Consider the following 23,712-nt stretch of genomic DNA (forward strand, 5'->3'; position numbering starts at 1 on the left):
ATTCTTAGCAATCATAGTTTTGGTACACATGAAAATAAAATTATTTTTCACTTTTGTGCAAAGATTTTTTATTCAGAATTTTCTTTAATTCTGAAATCACAAGAATGAATATGAAGACAACTGCCATGAAACCAATAGAATTTTAGATTTTAATGAATGCTAATTAATGTTGAATACACTCTTTCATGAAGGTAGAACTTATATTTGGTAAAAACTAAATTATTTTTGCATGAAAATTTCAGAAAGCCTTGATATTCAACTAATATCGGTTCAAGGCATTTATTCTTAGAAGGCAGAAAGTCTTGTAATAGATAAAAAAACTAGATTTTACTCAAATATAAATTTATTAAAAATACTTTAACATTATGACTAGCAGCTATACTGTACAACAACACATACTCCATTATTCAAAAAAATAAACATGAGACATTTACAGTAAAATTAAATCTATATTCCTTTTCTAATAGACTTAGGCCATACAAACACTTTAACAGGTTTAACTAATTGTATAGTAGTAGCTGAATCATCTGATTTTACTACAGAATGCCTCCTTGCTGCCAAGACTTCTTGGTCACTAAGATCCAATACTAGTGATATTCCAACCTGACAGGCCTCTGACCATGACATCTGAGCTGAAACTAAGACAGTAGTAAGCAGGCGGAAGGTTCCAGGACCAACCGGCCTTAAGTGACTTTTAGGAGGTACAATTAAATGAGTGGAATGGTCTGGATATGCTACCCGTATGCGTAATGTAGAAGGATCTGGAATGTGAGACACTTCCGCATCTAAAGGTACACCAACAACTAACCCAGCACTCAATTTATGGATTGATTCACTATCTCCCTGAGGTTCTGAAATCTCTGCAGAACACATGCGTACCTGAGCTGGATTAGAGATTGGAGCCAATGCAGGGACAGGATTGGATAGTAGCAGTGGCTGTAAAATACGTGCCACGGCTCCAGGTCGAGGCTCTTCTAGCTGACTCAGTTCTTCAAACACTGCTTCTAAAAAGGAATCTGCTTTCAATTTTTCATCTGTGAGGAATCTGTGTAAAGCTTCAGTGTGTTCTAAAAAGTTATCACACAAGCCTAAAGCAGACCCTGTAGATCCATGAACAACATACACCAACTGTAAGGCTAAGGTCCTGACACGAAGGTTTCGTATGCTTGCTTCTTCGGTGGGACTCAAGTTAGTAAAAGCATGACGTAGCCGAAATGTGTTTCGCAGCAACTGATCCACATTACTTTTAAGAGCTCCACTTTGTTGCAAAGAAAGTGATGATGGTGTCAACCAATTCCTGGTAGACATTATTTTGTTAAATAATAACATACACTGAGTGTACAATGCAGCAAAATGAGCTGCAGGGGACAAAGCTGGATCAATATCTGCCAGTTTGATCAAATCTGAATACACTGTCTGGTAAACCGACAGCCTCATCTGGGTTGAGGCACCATCTAAGCAGGATACCTTCTCCAATGATTCCTTTAAAAACCGTGAGGTGTTGGTAGTAACAGTTTCAACGGTTGGCTGCCATTCTTCGTCAAGCTGTAAATAAAAATTATATCAAAATCATAAAGTATTCGTGTAAAAACAATATATTTTACCCTAAACATTGTATTGCATTTTGAACTAAAAATGTAAAAGAAAATTTCCAGTGTACTTATGAATATGCTGTATCATGTTTAAGTTAAAAAAAGAATTACAAGGAACAAGCAGGCCTGGAGTTCTTCACAAATGATACATTACAGCGAGTGAGGTTAGACCCACAACCAAATCTGGAAACCTACTGGTTGTCAGGGTTTCCAACTTCTTGAAGTTACACCTTAACTCAAGTGCCAAATAGCTACCATACTATAATTTTGTTGCATGTTATCATTTTAGATGTGATATAATTTTAGATATAACTCTTACAATGACAATGAGGTAAGTGTAAAGTAAAGTTAGTTTATGTTAAGGACTAGAAAATATTCAAGAGCAGGCTATATTATTTGGTCTATCTTAAAAAAAAAAAATAGTCTACAGCTGAGTTACTGCTCTGCTCTGCTGATCTTGTGTCCTTATACTAATTCTGTTGTAAATTTTCCTCCGCCTTCCTGTATCTTGTATCATTTACTTCATAACCTTATAATTAAACTGTACTCATGCATGAGTTGATCAAAATATATGAAACAAGAGCTTCAATCAACAGTTACATAATTGATATTATTCAGTATGAACATTGAGTATTTCCACAGTTAAAAAAGTAATGTTCTCTTCCTCAAAATACTGAAATAAATAACATTTCTTTACACTATCCTTTACCTTTAAAACTGGAACAAGCTGGGGCATCGTATCACGAAGATATGCATAGTGCCGAAGCGTGTGCTGTTCGAGAAGAGGCAGAATGGTTGGGCAGTGTTTAGCTGCATTCAACACCAGTATCAGCTAGAACAGAAATCATAAATGTAAATTATAATCTAGTGTACAAATTCAATTTTGCATGTGTATGTAAGCAAACTATTTAATGAATCAAAAGCATAATAATGTGTTGTAAAACACTATTCTCATATAACACTCTTCTTCCCACCGCCAAATATAAGATTAGAGGAAAATTAAGTGAAAAATACGAAAAGACAATGCAATTAAAGTGCAGATAAATTTTTGTAATTCAAGTTACAGGCATTAATAACATCAATTTAAACTTTGAATTATATGTATTATACTTTCATTAAAAACCAGATTTAAGCAAGAAATGAGTCTAAGGAAGCAAGAGCATTCCTTTGGAAATGCATAACAAATCACTGAGGTCTTTAAACACATTTGTTACTGGCTGATGGGTGGTGTGATTCTTATTTACTAGTGACTATGTTTTATAAATATTCAAGAAGGCGACTATGATTCCAGTGCTTCTATTACTTAGGTCTTATTAGAAAGGTATTTAACTAGGCATTACAAGATTTCAGAATTACGTAAATACATTTATTTCTACACTAAAGCTATGGAGGTATGTATAAGGTAGCATATTACAGTATAGCAATGTAGGTAAATAAGGATGGATGGAGATATGGTATCAAGGACCAAACACTGGAGTCAACAAGGTCATTTAATGCACAGAGCAATTCTAAAAACAAGGCAATCCACCCTAAGACTTGAAAGGATGCAAGAAAACTAAATTCTGTACATAGTTAACTGCAACTCATTAACCCTCTTACGCCGAAGCCCTAAAAATCAAAACCTCTCCTGTATGCCGGCGCCGGTTTGGAGTGAGCGCGGAACCGGAAAAAATAATTTTTTCAAAAAATCACAGCGCGCTTAGTTTTGAAGATTAAGAGTTCATTTTTGGCTCATTTTTTTTCATTGCCTGAAGTTTAGTATGCAATCATCAGAAATGAAAAATAATATCATTATCATATGTAAATAATGCGATATATGGTAACAAAAAAAAAAAAAAAATCATAGATAATTGTATTCAAATCACGCTGTGCAAAAAACGGTCAAAGCTAACGAGTTACTTTTTTTTTCGTTGTATTGTACACTAAATTGCAATCCTTTTGATATATAATACATAGTAAAACAATAAAAGCAACACCGGAAAAATATTATCACAAAATGATGTACGAATTCGTAACGCACGGACGTAAAAAAATTTTATTTTCAAAAATTCACTGTAATTCTAAATAATGTTCTAGAGACTTCCAATTTGTTTCAAAATTAAGACAAATGATTGAATATTACGATACTGTAAGAGTTTTAGATTAGAATTGCAGATTTCAACCATTTCGGACGAGTTAAATTTGACCGAATGTCGAAATTTTAATATATATATTTTTTTATATGCACATATTTCGAAGATGGAAAAAGCTACAACCTTCAATTATTTTTTATTGTATTCTTCATAAAATTGCGCACATTTTGATATATGAAACTCTATAAAAAGGCTAATATGAAAAGGAGCAAATATTAGGATAATGCGATGTACGTATTTCGGAGACTTGCGGCCGCGAATCGGCGCGCGGAGTGAAGGTAAATATATTTTTCAAAAATTCACCATAAATCACAATATTGTTTTAGGGACTTCAAATTTGTTTCAAAATGAAGAAAAATGACGGAATATTACTAGGCCGTAAGAGTTTTAGCTTACAATTGCGTTTTTCAACTATTTCGGTAGAGTCAAATTTGACCGAACGTGGTTTTTTTTCTGTTTATCGTGATTTATATGCAAATATTTCGAAAAAAGAGAAAAGCTACAACCTTCAATCATTTTCAGTTGTATTCTACATGAAATTGCGCACATTTTCATATATAAAACTTTATGTAACAGCTAATTTTAAATGGTGCAAACATTTCGACAATCGCACAAAAAAATTCTGATTTTTTCGGAAGAGTTACCGCACGAACGTAATGTTTTTTTTTCATAAATTCACCATAAATCGAAATATTGTGCTAGAGACTTCCAAGTCGTTGCAAAATGAAGGTAAATGATTGAATATTACTAGAATATAAGATTTTTAGCTTACAATTGCGTTTTTCGACCATTTCGGTAGAGTCAAAGTTGACCGAAAGTTGAAATTTTTGCACTTAACGTTATTTATATGAAAATATTTCAAAACTGATAAAAGCTACAACCATGGGTTGTTTTTTGTTGTATTATGCATGAAATTGCGCACATTTCCATATATAAAACTTTATGTAACGGCAAATTTAAAAGGGTGCAAACATGAGGACAATCGCACGAAAAAATTTATCGGAAGAGTTATCGCACGAACGTAAGGAAAAAGTTTTTTCATAAATTCACCATAAATCGAAATATTGTGCTAGAGACGTCCAATTTGTTGCAAAATGAAGGCAAATGATTGAATATTACTAAAATATAAGAATTTTAGCTTACAATTGCATTTCTCGACCATTTCTGTAGAGTCAAAGTTGACCGAAGGTTGAAATTTTTGCACTTATTGTTATTTATATGAAAATATTTCAAAATTGATAAAAGCTACAATCATGAGTATTTTTTTGTTGTATTTTCCATGAAATTGCGCACATTTTCATATATAATACTTCATGTAAAGGATAATTTAAAATGGTGCAAAAATTATGTCAAAGTGACGAAATAATTTCCGAGATGTGTCACTGATACTTTTTAGTGCGATAAGAAAGAAATTTGCGCTTGCGCGCCTGCGTAGCGATTGTAAACAAAACAACGCCTTGATCCGTGAACTCCCAGCATCCCCCAAGGCGCGTGATACAAAAGTTTTCGGCTGGTAGGCCTATAAGTATTTTTCCGCGAATTTTTAAAAAAACTTTTTTGAGCCGACGTATGATACGTCCAATCGGCATACGGGAGACATTTTGACTCGACGTTTAATACGTCCAATCGGCGTAAGAGGGTTAATCAATTTATTAATGATACCATTTTACTGTATATGCATACTTGTCAACCAACTATCAGAGCCTATACCAGCTTCCAGCTGTAATTTTGTGCTTATCTTGGCCTCTTTGTTTGCCAATTTCTGTCTGGCATTCAAGTTTCCTGTCATATATCTCATGCCATTACTGATTCACATAAAATAGCACCAAACTAGCATGAGATATTTGCTTATGTTAGTTTGATGCAGCTACTTTTAAACTTCTTGAGCAAAGCCTATGACTGGCCTTTGCTGATGGAACTCAGCTGTATTTACTTACCTTACATATATATTCACTATCTTGTACACTGGGCTCCACACCATCAAAGTATGGATGTATTGCAAGAAGCTGAGGCACCAAACTTTGAACAAGGATTGGGTGATTTGAACCCATAAGACGCAGGCATTTGTGAATACTGCGTTTATCCTGCAATAAAACAAAAAATAGTTAAGTGAGCATGCATTAATTTTGTTTGATGAAAAATTGTTGCTTATTCCATGCTACAGTGCTTTAATACTTCTCTAAATCTCGACTAAAGGAAATGAATGAAATGAAAATACATAGAGAGCTGAAACCAGTCTAAACTGAGGAACAAACCTTATTCTTTATTAAAGATAAAACATTTAACTATGGTATTTGGTTATCATCATGTATAAAACAATAAATAAAAAATAATTCAGCACATTTGACAAATGTAGGAGGGCTTTGAGTAACTGTCCTTGCATGATTGTATTTGATTATAGTACTTCATCATGAATATATAGTTTCAGTATGTTAAGCTACAGTGACAAAGCTCTTGAATGATGCATTTGAAAGCAAATTTACAATGAAAAATCTTCTGAAAAATATGAGAAATAAATAAGTTTCACTTTTTTACACCAATAATCTGGACTGAGTTAGCAAGGAAAGACTGGGTTATAAAGCCTCTTATCTAAGCCTAATCATAATAATTTATAGTAATAAATGAAATATACCAAACTGTTTTCCACTTCTTTACATATACAGGCACACATAGGCATGCATAAGTATATTATGTAAATTGCAAGGTTAATTAAAGGTTTTGGGTAACCTAGCATATACTAACAATAGGATTATTTCCTAAGTTTCATTTTGTATTTTATACTCCTGTTTGAGGCTCTTTGTGGAGTTAAAAGAGAGATTATTATACTCGGTGAGCATTTTCCCAATTACTCATACACTCAGTGAGGCGAAGAATTTTGAATGATACTGTAAACCTGAACTTTTCTATCTAGAAAACAATTACAGGAATCTCCATTGTCTTCCTGAAACAGTTACACTGCAACAGTTACACCTTTCAGAACACACATTTTGCCCACATAGTATGGTAAGACCTTTTAGTAACATAAATTACAAAATGGCAAAGACCCTGTTAAATTACACTTTGGGAATGAATATTTAAAATAAATAAATATCAAAAGCTCCAACTGACCTGAGGATATCTTCTTAAATTTTCCAATAGGCCAGTTACACAAAGCTTTACACAATCCATTGTGGAGAGCAATGTGGTTGCAAGAAAAGTGTGCAAGGATTCTCGAATGTCTAGTGAAGCATCTTTTAAAGCATGGAGAATTTCACCCAACTGGTCTGCTCTCAAAGTTATATGTGGTGCAACTTGTTGAAGAACCTGCAAAATGATTATGACTATCAGATAAAACATACTCTGAACAATACAATAAAGATTCTACAGTAGCAATGCTTTATGTGTGTTTTTTCCTTCCCTGTAGCTATTGTATAGAATATAAAAGTTTAAATCCTTTACCAACTTACTAGAGACTATTAGTAAAAGCCAGTATGATTTCCAAATGCATTAAAACACAAGATAACTGAAAAAAGCTTTCACTTTTCTTTTAACTTAAACATTATTTACATTTGTAAGTTAAGAGGGTTTAATATGCAATAAATTTGCTCTAGTATCTAATTTCTAATTATTGTCTGAATTCCTGTCTAGTCTAGGTCTTTATTCATGCTAATTGTCAGTTGTTTCCTGGGCCTTATTAATGGTCTTCATACTTTCACTTCCATATCCACTACTTTTCTGACTATTCATCCCTTATCTCTGTTGAAATCATCTCACTTGAGATCTCTACCCATTTTCCAGTCACTCTATCTACTATTGAAATAATTCCACTTACCAGTGGTCTATCAATCTCTGCAATGTTCCTACTTTCTTACTGCCTTCTCAATACCTGCGTCACATTCCATGTCCTGAAGGTTACAGAAATGTTCTACCCCTCACTAGAATTGACCTTCCATCCCAGCATAATGGTCCTCCTTCTCTCTCTCTCTCTATTTCAGGTATAAAAAAAACTCTTACTCTATGCATGCTGGTGTCACTGTTACATTTGATATATACATAGACCTGAAGTCACCCTGTACCATTTCTAAAGCATTCCTATGGCCACTTTCCTTATTTTACTTCGTCTTCTGCTTATTGTTTCCATCATCTAAGTTTTGCTATTGTTGACAATGCATCCCCCTGATTTTGCTATTGTTGACAATGCATCCCCCTGATTTTGCTGTTAACATTAGGTCACTGGCATTTAGCAAAGCACCAATGGCCTCCCAACCAGAACTTTTTTGTAGCTTCATCTACTAACATGATAGACAACAAAAAAATCAAGGTTGATTTCTGATGAACTCAAATCCTTCTGATACATCTGCTTCTATCTAAACCCTAAGATCTTGTGATATGTAAAACACTAACATCACAAGCACAATGAATCGTTTCAGTAGCATAAACATACAAATGAACCGTCATTGCAAAAATGAAGGTCTTCAAAGTTGTCTATAAGAATTATGAATCTAATAAAACACTCATTTTTCTACCCTGCTTTATTGTTTTAATTAATTAAAATTAATACATATGAAATAAAATAACATGAAAAATTAGAATACTTCATTTCTAAAAAAGAAAATTTTTTTATTGCAAAATAACCAAAATAAGGAAAAATATTTATATACTTCTGCAGAATAGGGAGACACATGGGTCTAAACATACCTAATATGAGTTACTGCCATCAGAAATTACTTTTTAAAAGTAAAATTAAACCTTACCTGTATTGCTTTCAGGCGAACTTCTTCAATTTCATCATTGAACATGTCAACCAAGAAATCCAGTGACTGGTTGGCAAACTGAGCATTATTAAGAGCCAGAGCACAAATAGAATCCAACGTTGCATTCCGAACCTCTGTTTGAGAGAGAAATTTACAAGAACATTTTAAAATATCCTTCCTTACATACAAAAGACACTGAAATCAATAAAAAATAAAATAAATAAAACTGCAATCATCATTAAGGTAATCTAGGAAACGTTACAAGAACTGCACAAGCCCCATCAGAACAAAACCAAAACTTTTAGTACTGAATAACTTTTTCGGTATAAAAATTAGTAATTAGGACCTATATGAATAGATGTAATATTCTAAGAATCTTATGGGACAACAGTTTTTATTGTCATAGGGACATCTTTTTTGTATGAAACATCCTTGTTAAAAAAACCAGGTGGAATGGATGAATCTCCATATAATGTGAATTCCCATCGTTAATACACATAAATACAGGTACCACCAACTGAATTTTGTAAAAATTTACTCACCAAGGAACTCATCTTCTAACCCATGAACAAAAGCACCACAAGCGCCCGTGTTAATGACTGATACTGAATCTGCCTCTACTTCCTCCTTTGGTGCATCATCTGCCCAACGTTTGCCTGATGACCACTCCCCTGAGGCTACCATTGCCCGGGCACGTTCATGGGCAGAGCGTTTCCTCTGCAATGGAATGTCAAATTAACTGTTGTCATAAAATGACAAATTTTCTAAGACAATTTGTATTTTTCATAGCTACAAACCTGAGGTCTTAACAATAGGATAATTTCTAGCGCCTAGCTGGATCCGGTTAAAAAACAGATGAAAGCAAGGAATCTTGTGATATCTGGCAACGCATGTGTAGATCGGGTGAAGAATGATCGAAGACCATTCACCTACGATCATGCATCAGTCTATCTTTGACCGCCTGGGTGAGTCGTGTTTACCTCTCTTGGCCTTTACCCGGTTCATTACCCCTTTCGCTTGTGTTTAGTGTGTGTGTGTGTTTGGCAGATATTATGGCTTCTTCTGCTCCTTCTCGGCCTCGTCAACGTGTGTGCCCCGGAATTCCAGGTTTTCCGTGTTCTCGTTTTTGGCTTCGGCAGCGGCTGACCCCTCACATCGTGCAGTAGATGCTGTTCTAATTTTTGTACTAACGAATCCTTGCATGGAATGCCCGGCATGGCCTTAAGAGCAGTGGAAGTCGTTTTATAGCAAGAGAGAACATCAGAGGGTATCGACTTTTCCTTCATGGGAAGGTTTTTCGTCCCTTCCCGATGCTTTATCTCCTGCAGTATTCAACCCCTATGGAGGAGTTATGAAGTGCCATTTGACAACGTCTGTGAGAGAGAGAGAGAGAGAGAGAGAGAGAGAGAGAGAGAGAGAGACGAGAGAGAGAGAGAGAGGAGAGAGGAGAGGAGAAGAGAGGACAGAGAGAGAGGAGAGAGAGAGAGAGAAGAGAGGAGTGTAATTGCTGTATGGATTGTTAATGGCTTAATTGGTTGTTGGTAGGTTCTGGGCTGTCTGCTGGTCCTGCTGATTGTTAGTTCTGTGTTTTGAGTGTTTTTGAGTCAGTCTTTAGTCAGAAGCTGTGAGAGACAGTAGTGTTGGCAGCATTTAGTTAAGCATTGAAATTCGTTTGAGTTGTGATTTGTTGTTAGTTATTGTTAAGTGGTGTTGTTACTGGGGGTGTATGTTGCTTTTTTTGTGTTGTTTGTGCAGTGGTCTTTTGTTGAGTTTTTGTTAGGTGTGAGGTCGTGGTTGTGTTTCTTGGTTGTTTGCTGTGTTGTTTTATGGTTGTGTTCCTTGGTTGTTGTTGTTGAGTTGTGGTTGTTCTTTGGTGGTTGTTGTTGTCATTGGTTGTTGTTGGGTTGTAGTCCTTGGGTGTTGTTGTGTTGGGTTGTGGTTCTTGGTTGTTGTTGTTTGTGTTGTTGTTGTTTATATCTCTGTGACCTCGACAGCGGACAGCACAGGATAGCCCTGAGTAACTGGTTTGATTGGTAAGTAGGTACATGTGTTTTGTTTTTTCATTTGTTTTTGTATAGTGTTGGTAGGTACATGTGTTTTGTTTTTTATTTTGTTTTGTATAGGTTGGTAGGTACATGTGTTTTGTTTTGTTTTGTATAGGTGTAGGTCAATTGTCCTGCTGTATTTGTTGTGTAATGAAGAAAGTGTGATTGAGGGTGGATTTTGGCAGCTGGACTGATTAGGTATATGTGGGGGAGATTCTGCAGCTTGTTTTTGAGCTTGTCATCCCGCCACACCCCCATAGTAGAGTTGTTCCTGTGTCTCCTTCCTTTTCTTCCACTGATTCGTCGCTGGAAGTATCGGGAGGCCACCAGGCTGATGTTTATAATGTCGCCCCTTCTTCTTCAGAAATTAATTTGACTCCCGGGAAGGGGGAGGCTTTTTTCATCATTCTCATTTGTTTCAGAGTCGGAGGCGTCCAATATGGCGGCAATTGGAAGACGTTCGGACTAGGGGGTACCCTGTCCTGGAGGGGTTGCTTGCGCACTTTTTGGAGGCTCGCTAGCCCCGCTCCTCCTCAGGCCGGCCAGGCCATCCCCCCTCCTCGTCTTCGTGGGTAGTCGAGGTCAACCATCTTGTATTGCTCCGCCAGTGACTGTTGCCACTTCTTCAAGTCGGAGGGAAGCTGTGGAGTCAGCCCATTGATGACGTCACGGGATCCGTTGCTGTGTATTCCTCTGCCAGTGGCAACTTATTCCTCTTCTCAATGAGGGGAGGCCGTGACGTCACTCCCAGTCATCATCTGAGCACTGCCTCTCTCAGTCGTGACGTCATCTCTACCGCCCAGTTCACTACTTCTCCCTTCCATGTCATTGGAGCCTTCTCTTGCAGATCAGTCTGAGGTTATATGCCAGGCAGTGCTTAGAGGTTGGACTCTGTTTTGGGTGTTAAGGTGGCTGCTTTGCGGTTCTGCAACATCTTATAGGGGCTCGAGAGTCAGATAAACCTTATCAAAACTTAAGGAAAACGTGGAGTAAGTGATCTTAGAACTAAACTTGTGTGCATGTCTCGTCTCAACTGCACTAGATTTATCACCTGATCTTCTCCCTGGAACAGCCACTAGTAGTTGCTTGTGAAAATATTGAAATTGCACCTGTATTTCAGTAATGGGCTTACTTTACATTGTATTAGTATATGTAAATCAACATATATAAAACATTTGCTCCCAATTTACTTGGAACTATTCACAAAAAAAAAAATTCAACTCACCCTTAAGTTAGATATAAGTTTCTTGTCAAGGGTCTGCTGCAGGAAATACTCAGATACATTGGTCATGCTGCCCAACAGCGAAGCTGCCTGTGTTCTTACACGGACACTTATATCATTGACAACATTACATATCTGTGAGAATGCATGATCAACTAAACGTACGTGGTGATCACTGTCCGGGATAGGAACTAAACGTTCTGAATCACTCTCAGCTACAACCTGCAAAAGGATACAGTAAATTGAATTTACAAAGCACTGGAAGTTATGCTCAAATATACAACTGAAGTACGTAATGTGAACAGCATGGACTGCAAGTAATAAACTGATATTTCTAGAGCATCTACAGTATTCCTGAATATCCAAAGTTGTGAAAAGTCACAACCATGGCTACCAAGTTATAAAATATAAGTTGGGAAAAAACTTGCTCCATAAATTCTGTCTCACAGCCATGTGAATCACACTACATGTGCAAATTGGTCTTACAGGTGTCATGGTATTCCCATAGCCATTTACTAGAACCATCGGAATATTTGTAGCCCAATACCTCTATGCATGCTATATGAGGTCATCATCGTAGAGGGCTTCCCATGCAAGAGTGCTGCTATTGATGCTACTGTTATAAGTGCAAATTGTAGGTGGTGGGGAAAATTGAAATATTGTGATATATCCCAGAAAAGTTTGCCAATGCAGGTAATCCGAATAACCAAACTGTTGATAAACTTGAGAACTTTACTGTTTCCATACAGAAATTAAAGAACCGAGAGGAATTAGAAACTCATTATATATGGACTGAATTTGTTGAGCAATTCTTATTTTGATGGTCTCCAAAGGTCAGAATTGATAGATTAAAAGATCAGAATTTAAAGATGTATAAGTTTTATGTAGTTTATCAGGATCACATTGGGTTTCCAATGTGATCCTGATACACTTTTACTGTTCAGCAAATCTGGTCACGCAAAGCAGGAAAAATGGATCAGGGATAAATTATCATAGAAAAAGTTCTCTGTTAAAACACAATTTATGGAAAATTGACAAACAAAAGACCATCTATGAGCAGTTACCAGTATGATGCACTTAAAAAAGGAAGAATTTACACAATAATAAAATAATTTGGGATAAATATGCACAAACTAATATGATCAATTTTGAAATCCTTATAGACAAATGGATGAACCCAAAAATATGAAAACATGAGTATGCAACATTAAAACTTTTTGAAAATGAGGGAAAGTTAGTTTCATGTAAACTGCCTGAGTTTGGATAAACATACAAGCAATTCAGAACATTCAAATTTCTATCTCCAAAAATACTTTCAAAAGATTCACAGTAATAACAACTATACATAAGAATTCTCTCTCAAACAAATATACTTTCACATTCTAATATTAATCATACATTACCGAATACAAGACTAACCTTTATTAGCGTGAGAGCTGCCTCTCGAACACACTGGTAATCATCTGTGAGAGCACTGCACAGTTTCTCATAAACTTCCTCAGATAGTTTCACTCCTTTCTCTTGTACAAGCAGCTGACAAGAGTAACATAAATTAATTGGAATTCTGGGGAATACCTATGCTTTAAAAATTCTAAATATATGCTTAACACTAAATAGAAAGTCACAAAATATAAAAAAGTACGTCTGCATAACATGCGTCACTATTTTACCTAGAAAAAAAACAATTTGTTATTATTAAAGAGCAAAATTATTTTTATGGATCTCTATTATGCAAAGGGTATGAGTAATGAGTGTATAACCTTCTACAACATCACAGTACCTTAACTGTGTGGGTTTTATATATGTGTGGATCTTGATTATGAATGTGGAATATAACAAAAGGGCTCAGTCAACAAGATATAAAACAAAGACTATGGAAGGTTTATCGAAGGACCTAGGATAAATGCTGGTGTCCAATAAGATTCAGCATTGAATCCATTTACTGTTTATCACTGTAATTGAGGAAACTACTATGAAATGCAGAAAGGGTTACACAAAAAGGGAACAGAAATTATCCACAAGAAAAGTGGCCATATGGGTGCTTTGGGAGAGGTGTAAAAGTCAATGGAATACAGTTTGAATTAAATGTAAATATATATACTGGCACCAAAGAAACGTGACAATTAAACTGTGACATGTTTCAGCTACGAAAAGGAAATTCAAATATATATGCAAAAAGTTTATAGAAAATAATTATGTGATACTTACAAGAGCATTGAAAGCGGCTGTTCTCACACGGTTATCTTGGTGAGTTGTATGGTCAATTAGGGTTTTCATTATAGAAGTCTGCACTCGGCCAACTTCAATTGGACACAAGCTACCAATAGCTTCTAATGATCTCACCTGAAACAGTGATAAGGTGTAGCATATGTGAGAATAGCTACCATTATAACCTATACATTCTAAAAATTATTCTATTTTTTTTATTTGTAAGAAGATATTTTGTATAAAAAATTAAATCTCAATAAACTGATCTTCAAAATGCTGCACTGGTAATTTCAGAAATAGGCACTAGGCCTTCACACAATATAGTACTTCAAGGCTTTTTTGTTGCATCACAGGGTATTATCTGCACACTATTTTGCCAAGCAATGCAGCTAGTATAAGGTATAAAGTTCGCATACACATGAACCTACTTTGCCACAAACTTTTGTTTCTGAACTACGGGTATGAAAGATCCTGACATGAATAAATCAGATTTTCATGAGAACCAATTATAAACAGCATGATACGCAGATTAGAAGATAATCTAGTGACATTAATAATGCTACAAAAGTATTGACAGTAACCTAAAAAGCTGTTATCTCCTCACCTTTATAATATAATTAGTAGTGTTGCACTGAGATAAGGCCAACTGGATAACCTGATCCTGATATTTGGCATCAACAGGAGGACACTGAGATAAAGCACAAACAGTATGCACCACCTGAGCAATGACTTTATTCGACTTAGATCTCCTTGACACACTCAGAACTTCTTCAAACACAAGCTGAAAATAAAAATATATCATTGTCTTCTCCTCAATGCTGGTGTTCCCTTACAAACATAAACAATGCAGGTAGTTATAATACTGGTGCACTCAACTAGCATTATCATGCCAACAGTGCAACCATTCAACCATTCATAACAAGTGTTAAAGGAAAACAAAAAACAAAGTGACAATCATGTTTTCTGGTAGCATACTGTACGTACAGTAGATCTACCATACTGTGTGATGTGTACAAGGAGAGAGAAATTTTTTTTATCTCTTTAAAGTGTATGTATAGTAATTTCTTTTTCACAAATACCTTTAAGTTTGATTACTGTAATTTATTAGCATATTTAGTGTTATGGTTATGCAGTATTGACAAGGCAGGGGGAGAATGGGTACAAAATTACTGTTTTACATTTATAGTGTTTTTTTTTTTATCATATGCAAGGACCTTGGCTCTATTACTGCAGATACAAGGGAGATTACTGTGTGTGTGCGTGTATATATACATTAAATAGACAGTTATCTTTCAAACCATAACATTTTTAATGAAGAAACACTTGCTTCAGAAATATAACACCAGTCTTCATTTTATTTGTGCACTTTCATGAACACCTTTCATAACACCAAACTATCTTAAAAGTAATTTTTTATTAGGGTAAAAAGTCCTCATTTATCCTATTTACATGACCATTTACCATGTAATCTTCACATATCTTTCATTCATGAGTAGTTCTTATCATAATCTTTATCAATCTGATAACACATTTAGTCTTCTCAACACTACATCTTTTACACCTACTACTGTGTACTATAACCAAGTTTAATCATAATGTAAGTACCACATTGTGCCTTCAACCACTGTTGAGAGTAAAAAAATTAAGATCTTTTTAGCAATATTTCTCTGATTATAAAAAGTGAGTGATTCCTTTAACTGTGTAAATTATAAAAGCTTTAGAAGACTGCAGGGCAAAATGTTTATAAAAATATAATAAATGAGAATATCCCTGTTTTTTCATCAATTATGGAATTATGGTACATATATGGAAAGTTCTTGTGCAAATCAACTTAAGCACTACACACAAAAAATTACTGATGTTACTAAATGACTTTTCTATAACTGAAAAGTATGAATCACCTTTGTTACCATCATCACATCTTCTTCTTCTTCCTAGCTTATCCCCATTTTTATATGGGGTCACCGTTGTGAATGAGTCATCTCCATCGATTTCTGTACTGGGCCTCGTTCTCATTTATACCTTTAAATACCATATCTTCCCCTACACAATAACGCCATCTCTTTCTTGGTCTTCCCTTCTTCCTTCTACCCCGCAATACCATTTCCATCGAATGCCTTCCAATATGACGTTCCTCCCTTCGTAACAGGTGTCCATACCATCGAAGCCTTCCCTCCTTTATTTTCTTCGATATTTCAACTACCTTTGTCGATCCTCTTACATACTCATTTCTAATCCTATCTTCCCTTGTTACTCCCGACATCCATCTCAACCTTCTCATTTCTGCTACATCCATCTTCTTCTCCTCTGTTTTTCTCATACTTGATGTTTCTGTTCCATGTAACATTGCTGGTCTGACCACCGTCCTATGAAACTTTCCCTTCAATTTCAGAGGGACCTTCTTGTCACAGAGGACCCCTGATGCAGACCTCCAGTTATTTCATCCTGCCTGAATTCGATGTCTCACCTCTTGGTCCATGCTTCCACTCTCCTCTAATACGGACCCTAAGTACTTGAACTTCTTTACTTTCTTTATTTCTTCCCCACCCAATCTTGTGCTACTTCCACCGTCCTCAGTAATACTGGAACACATATAGTATTTGGTTTTTGATCTGCTTATTCTCATTCCTCTCTCCTCAAGTACTACTCTCCACCTCTCCAACCTCCCCTCCATCTCCTCCCTCCCATCTGAACACAACACAATGTCATCCGCATATAATATGCACCATGGCACTGCTTCTCTAACATCCCTGGTCATTACATCCATCACGATGTTGAAGATGAATGGGCTAAGTGCTGACCCCTGGTGTAATCCAACTCCTATCTCAAATCCATCCGTCTCTCCAACACTGCTTCTCACTCTAGTATACACATTCCTGTACATCTCCTGAATAATTCTACATACTTTTCCAGCACCATCTTCTCCCTCAAACATCTCCGTATTTCTTGCCTTGGCACTCTGTCATAGGGCTTTTCAAGGTCTATGAATACCAGATGCAGGTCTCGTTGTTTTTCTCTGAATTTCTCCATCAGCTGCCTTATGCAAAATAGTCCATCCGTTGTGCTGCTTCCCTTCATAAATCCTAACTATTCCTACCCTATTCTCACTTCCTCTCTCAGCCTGCCATCTATTATTCTTTCCAAAATCTTCAACATGTGAGACATTAGTTTGATACCTCTATAATTACTGCATTCCTGGACATCACCTTTACCTTTAAATATAGGTATCAATATGCTTTCCCGCCATTCTTATGGTATCTTTTCCTGTTCAAATATTTTTACCATCAGATCATACAAGATGTCTACCCCTTTGTCTCCTAAGGCTTTCCAAATTTCGACTGGGATTAAGTCAAGTCCTGTTGCCTTCCCATTCCTCATTCTTTTTAAGGCTCGTATCACCATCATATCATCACAAACATTATTACATCAGCTTTTCAATTAATAAAGTTAAAAGTATAGAAAGATTTCTCTCCACTCCTCTGACAGACCTCCCATCAGGTTTAAACCTGCATCTACCCCCTTTCCCAATATTTTCTAACCCTTCCGTGAAGTATTCAACAAGTGTTCCATATCTACTGCTTCTCTGACCACCTGTTCCTCATTATATTAAAGCCTTCTCAGTCTTTGAGAGTCTTCTTTTCTAGCTTCTGGATGCCACATCTCTAGCAAATCCTCATTTGTAATAGTATCTTCCCACAGTATTCCAGCCATGACTCCCAAAATTTCATAGTTGTACATTACAGGTCTTTTGTAACCATAAATCTGCTCTTTCTAATACTGTAATGAGCCATTCTTATCTAATAGTAATCTAGCATTTTCTCTCCAGTTCATCCCTTCAGCCATTATTGTCTTTTTACTAATTTTTCAACTACTATTTCATAGTCAAGCTTGTCCCCAAACATGGCTGTAAAGTATTCTCAGCAGATCCATATTCTAGCCTAGGTCTATATACTTTCTCTGATAAACGACAACTGCTATGTTTTACCTTTAAAAGTATTCCTTAATAAATGACAACAGATCATTTAAAAGCACAGTTACAGCTTAAAGGACATTCTTTGTAAAACATCACCCTCATAAATTACAACTGTAATTCCACCTACATACGTACGTATCTTTAAGCAGGTACACAGGCAGAACGTTAATACATACTGTGCAACTATGTCACTTTACATGGACCAACCATAAACACATTACTTGATCAAATTCATTGCTAAAGCAATAAACAAATCACACTATAAAACCATACCTGAGCTTGGGAGTGAGTAGTGATAATGGCTGCAAGGATAGCCAAAACTTTGATTGTGATAATAGGCGGAAGAGAGTCATTTTGAAGAAGCAGGATAAGTGCTTGGATCACTTCTCCCTGCAGCTCTCCCTGGAAATAATAAATTTAACATATATATCAGTTAAGTACTAATAACTATAAATGTTAATGGTACATACAGTACTGGTACATATTTAATGTACAAAAAAATTAATGGGTGAGCGAATATCAGTGATTTAAAAAATATCAAGGCCACTTTGTGATAACTTATGCTTATGGAACAACTCAGAAAAGAATAAAAACTTACCGAAATGGGCAAAGAGTGGTGTAAATTAACTAGTGTTGGAAGCAACAGCTGAGGATCTGTAGATTCTAAAGAAGCACTGCTAAAATCACTGTGATCTACAGTGCGAGTGCGACGCACTAACTGAAGCCTTTTGGTAGGCTTCGGAGCTTCCTCCTGAAAAAGTATCATGAAGCAAACAAATATAGTATCTGTATGTAATTTTTAAAACAAATAGTTAGTCTACTCCTGTATGGAACAGCATGAAATTACTGTAATTAAACTTCTTTTTTACTTTTAAGGGGGCCGGCTGGCTAATGCCATCTTTTAAGGACAGGACTTTGATATTCCTACCACTTAATAAGGTGACTTGGGACATCTCCAAACCGCATACGATTTTCGCCTCTGACCTTCGGTTTTGTGATGCCAGGGCGATTTATCCCGAAAATAACCATTTTTCAAATTCTATCTCCTCCCTTGATATTCAACATTAAGACCTGGGACCTGGGATTACTACCATACATAGACCTGATGTAGACCTCCAATCAAATGAGTTTTTTTTCTAAAAGTCATTTTTTTGCTAGATATGAATTTTTCATTATGGTAAAAAAATAAACAATATAAATCAGGAAAAAAAGTTTATAAAAAAAAAAGATGAAACAAAAATTTGAAAAAAGGGCTTGATTTGATTGTTCTATAATGTCTTTCTGACTTACATACCAAATTCCAATGTTATAGCTTAAAAACTAAGTGAGAAGATAGATTTTGAAGGTCAATAACTATAGTTTTAAGATACGGCCGTTCAAAGTTTTCCTTCGCATTTTTATAAAGACAATGTTAATAAATAATGGTTATTATGAATGTATATTTCTTTACTGTGCATTAATAAACCAAAACTGTGTTATTTATTATAATTTAATCATAAATGATGATCCCTTTGCTCATATATCGTAGCCTGGGGCACTGCGTCAGGCAAGACTGGGCACTACTTCCTATGTAACTCTCTCTCTCTCCTTCAATAACTTGGCTTATTACAGTGAATTTTCTTCTTCAGTATGTTAGCGAGATGTTTTCCTTGTATTTTCCTCTTTGGCATGATGAAATTCTTGCCAAAACAAAGATAAACAAACGTAAATGCAAGAAAATGTCAGAGATGAAACTCGAAGGTGTACTCTCTTTTTACAAACACAATGTTCATAAATCATGATTATTATGAATTTCATATTTTGGGTATTAATAAACCAAAACTATGTTATTTATCATAAATGAAGATCCCTTTGCTCAAAGATCGTAGCCTGGGGCACAGTGTGACGTGTGCGTCAGGCAAGACGGGGGCGTTAGTTACTACGCAACCCTCCCTCTCTCTCTTCACTAACTACACTAATATCGCGTATACTATTATGATATTGTGTAATCATATTTGGGCAAATTTTCTTTGTCTGTATGTTAGCGAGATGTTTTGCTTGTCTTTTCCTTATTGGTATGATGAAATTCTTGCCAAAACAAAGATAAACATACGTAATAGCAAGTGAATGTCAGAGGTGAAACTCGAACATGTAGACTACTTGAGGGTTGTGCTCACACTGAATCATGGTTGAACTTGATAGCTGACTGACTTCCCTTCTGTGACTCATGGAATCTCTACAGATGCCATTGCTCAATATTTCTTTAACAATAATTATCAAAATTTACGATACCAGGAGAAATATTGAATTTTCTTGTACAGATCAATGTTTTTGGCTTATTGAGTTACGTTTACTAATTACCCTGTAACTACGAAAGTAAGAGGCTGAACACTAATGAAATGAAAACTATTGATCAGTAGATCTTGTCCAGATTTTCCAAGCCACCCTTCCCTTCAGGTGGATGGGACTTCACTGAATGAGTATGAAGTTTTAACTATTCTTTTGCCTCACATCTAACACTTCAGAAACATCTAATGAAAGTTTCAGCAAATGCCACAGAAAGTTGGGTACTGTTCACAAGGCCTCATATATTTATAACAGTGATAAAATCAATGCAATCTGCTTTAGGTCATTTGTCCTTCCTTTGCTAGAATAACTGTTCTTCAGTGTGGACATCAGCTTCTCTCAGAAATTAGTCTCTTTTTAGATAGTAGGGTGATTCATGGTGGTGGGTTTCTGTTTCATAATATACGTATACTTATTAGCAGTTTGGATCATTGACAGATGGCCTCTTGTCTGTTACTTTTTCTTAAATTGCATTTTAGCAGAGATCTTTCACATTCACAACTGATCCTTGATTGAAGCCAGAAAACAGTCAATGTTCTTGTAATTCCTTCTTGTGCCTGCTGGTACTAATACACAGTTGTCTTCAGTCTGGCATTAGAAGTACATCCTGTGCAGGTAGCACTATGAATGTCGCACTGGAAACAACAGCATCTTGGTTTGACTGTTCAAAATTCCTCAAGAGCATATACAGAAAAGAGGTCCAGAACACTTGGAAGGGACTAAACAGTACCCTTTTACTGTAGTAGCAGCGATAAGCTTGTCTATCAAAGTAAACTAAGAACTCTGTATCTGCTGAATAGTGGCTCTGAAAAGACAACCGCAGAAGATGGCCCACTTTACATGGTAGAAAACTACTGTAGATCTGGCAGTACCTGTGTTCTCTCAAAAGCTTGAAAATTCCTTTCTGCCACCTAAGGGTATAATGGCCAATCAGCTCCCACTACCTGGCTTTGTTCCCTCAATACATTCCTCTTTTCTGGAATGTACCTGGTGGTGAGTTCAATAACATAGCAAAACACCCATTCGTGCATCTGCATTTTAAACTGGTAAAGGTGAAGAAGACCATTACCCCCAGCATAGGTTGAAGTACATCACTATGGTCGTGTTGTTGTGCAATAACATTACAGAATGATTATCAAAAACCCATAAAAAACCCAGTAATGTTTGCAGGGGATGCAGCATACATGCAATTCCAAGGTGCTGATGTACAAGTCATTCTCTGTCTACACCGAGGTGGAGAGATCCCAAAGGTGTTTGACCCACCCAACCTTTGATGAGCCCCAGAGCAAAAGCATCTCTAGAGAGGAAGAGTTCACAAGAATTCCCACTAGGAGGTTCCTGTTGTCCGGCCACCAAGTAAGGTCCTCTCTCACTTCTCAGCTCAAAGTATGAGGTGAGATAGACAGTAAATTAAAGTCGACCAATGCTGCTTCACTGCCACTAAAGCAAGTGTTGCTGAGCACGTGAAGTCCAGTAAGTATAAGTGACCAAAGACAACCTGACAAAGCCAAGCTGGTCGTTTCTGTTGTGACGGGAACTGCACTACCTACTACCTTCCCAAACTTGCTGATGCAAGTGTCTGACTTAAAAATTCTAACTGCTGCCATTTCTATCAGCTTGGCTATGGGCTTTGCCTGCTACTAAGGTGAGATCTGACTTCTCCCAGTTTATTGTGATCCCAAGATCATTAGGATCACCTGAAGAAAAGCAACCCATACACACACTGGGGTCGCTTTTCTTCAGGCGGAAAATATTGGGGTCGCTTTTCTTAAGGTGAGGAATTAACAGGGGTTACAGTAAGGCCGTGGCGAAACGGCGCTTCGTGCCTTATCCGCATATTTAAAGAATCTTGGCAAGCTCGGTATGTTCTGGCAAGAGGTAATGTTGTGCTGCGTGTACTAGCCACAGGGGTTACAGTAAGTTTGATTATTTTTGTACTGAAATTGCAAGACAATAAGCTTCTAATTAACTATTGATTGTTTGTCTAAATTTGAGTTTTTAACAAATGCTTAATAACGTAGTTGGGTCGTTTATCTTCAGGTGGAAAATATTGAGGTCGTTTTTCTTCAGGAGGAAAATATTGGGGTCGATTTTCTTCAGGAGAGGTATTAGGGGTCACTAATCTTCAGGTGATCCGATCATTATAAAAGACAAGGAAGCAGTACCTGTTTTATGCAGTCCACTGAAATAGGCACTAGGGTAAAAAACCGCATGGTACAGGGGTGGACCATGTACGATCAATGTGTACAACCCCAAGAAAAGTACATTATAACGCGTCCTGACACCGGAGTAGAGGTCTTTAGCTCCTTTTCTCACCAACAAGAAGTCGCGTCTGATGCCCATCTCCGATGTCAGGACGCGTTACAATGTACTTTTTATGGGGTTGTACACATTGATTGTACATGGTCCACCCCTGTACCATGCGGTTTTTTTACCCTAATATGATTTCTCCAGATAGGTAGTGTGCATGGCCAAGGGTATCATTTCACATTAGCCAAATTTTACATAACTACTACCTAGGTATAACATTACTGATCATAGCTAGCTATATAGGTTAGAAGATGGCTATTTGTAGTATGACCCCTTATCTTTAGCAAAACTTCTACATGGCTTACCCTAAGCCTAATCTAACCAAGGCAGTTATGAGAACTCACAGGCTGCTCTAGGCTAGGTAAAGTGGCGGCCGAGACTGAACTGCATAAGGCTACACAGACTTCTAGGTTGTAAAATTAACCCAAAGAGAATAAAAATGGTATAAATCTGTGGTACGTTAGTAATTCTAGTAGTTAGATTTGTTCAAAGTGGAGCACAGAAGCGAATACAAATCTGCTTTAACATGCAACCTGACCCACTTGCCAAACAAGTCTGCTTGCTATAAGGTGCTTTAACAAATACAAGAATACAAATCGAAGCTATTCCAGTGTAAAGATTTACATAAATAGAAAAAATCCTTTCACTTGGATTCCATTTTTTCATGAGATTACCACAGCTTTGCCAGAAAAAGTTCAAGATCTTGTGCAATAGCTGGAATTTTCCATAGCTTTAATTCAAGCAACAACAAATTACCATTGCTTAGCCATAAGAGATAAATATTTGTAAATCATCTTATCAGAAAACCAATGCATGACATTATTTACTTTCTCTAATTCAATAAAAAACATATATCCCTTTCGGCACTAAGAAGAGTAGGAGGGGCAAAATTCATAAGGTGTTTAACACTTCAAGCTTAAAATAATGTTATTTACAAGGACACAATATACGTATATCACGGATAGAAATGAAGTATCATCTCACCACAATCGTCTGGCAGTACTCAGCTAGCGCTCTCTTCTTTAATAAGGCAGCCATTGTTGTACAAATAAAATATTTTCACCGCATTTGAGTAATCTTGGGCAAATTTTATACTTTTCATAGATGAAATACCATTATTAAGAGAGATATACGAGTAGGATCGGAGCAGATGATCGGATCAAGATAAACAC

The 23,712-nt window shown here is 36.4% G+C and overlaps 2 protein-coding genes across 2 annotated transcripts in view; one reads left to right on the forward strand and one right to left on the reverse strand.

The window, feature by feature from the left end:
* Positions 1–325: 325 nt before the first annotated feature.
* On the reverse strand, positions 326–23,678 carry LOC135204228 (integrator complex subunit 4-like). The gene is made up of 13 exons (XM_064234334.1): positions 23,525–23,678; positions 18,504–18,656; positions 18,179–18,307; positions 14,537–14,713; positions 13,933–14,067; positions 13,144–13,257; positions 11,728–11,946; positions 9,000–9,174; positions 8,458–8,591; positions 6,833–7,027; positions 5,662–5,808; positions 2,302–2,424; positions 326–1,545 (listed from the first exon to the last, which is right to left on the reverse strand). Exons 1-13 carry the CDS (start codon positions 23,576–23,578, stop codon positions 448–450), a joined length of 2,853 nt encoding a protein of 950 aa, XP_064090404.1. The 5' UTR covers positions 23,579–23,678; the 3' UTR covers positions 326–447.
* LOC135204229 (uncharacterized) overlaps positions 15,512–23,712 on the forward strand; it is a 43,590-nt gene continuing 35,389 nt past the window's right edge. The window contains exon 1 of the mRNA XM_064234335.1: positions 15,512–15,529. Coding sequence (XP_064090405.1) covers positions 15,528–15,529 — 2 coding nt within the window. The 5' untranslated portion in view covers positions 15,512–15,527. The remainder of the gene's footprint in view (positions 15,530–23,712) is intronic.

Source organism: Macrobrachium nipponense, chromosome 44 (genome assembly GCF_015104395.2).
Source record: "Macrobrachium nipponense isolate FS-2020 chromosome 44, ASM1510439v2, whole genome shotgun sequence".
In the NCBI taxonomy this organism is placed as follows: domain Eukaryota; kingdom Metazoa; phylum Arthropoda; class Malacostraca; order Decapoda; family Palaemonidae; genus Macrobrachium; species Macrobrachium nipponense.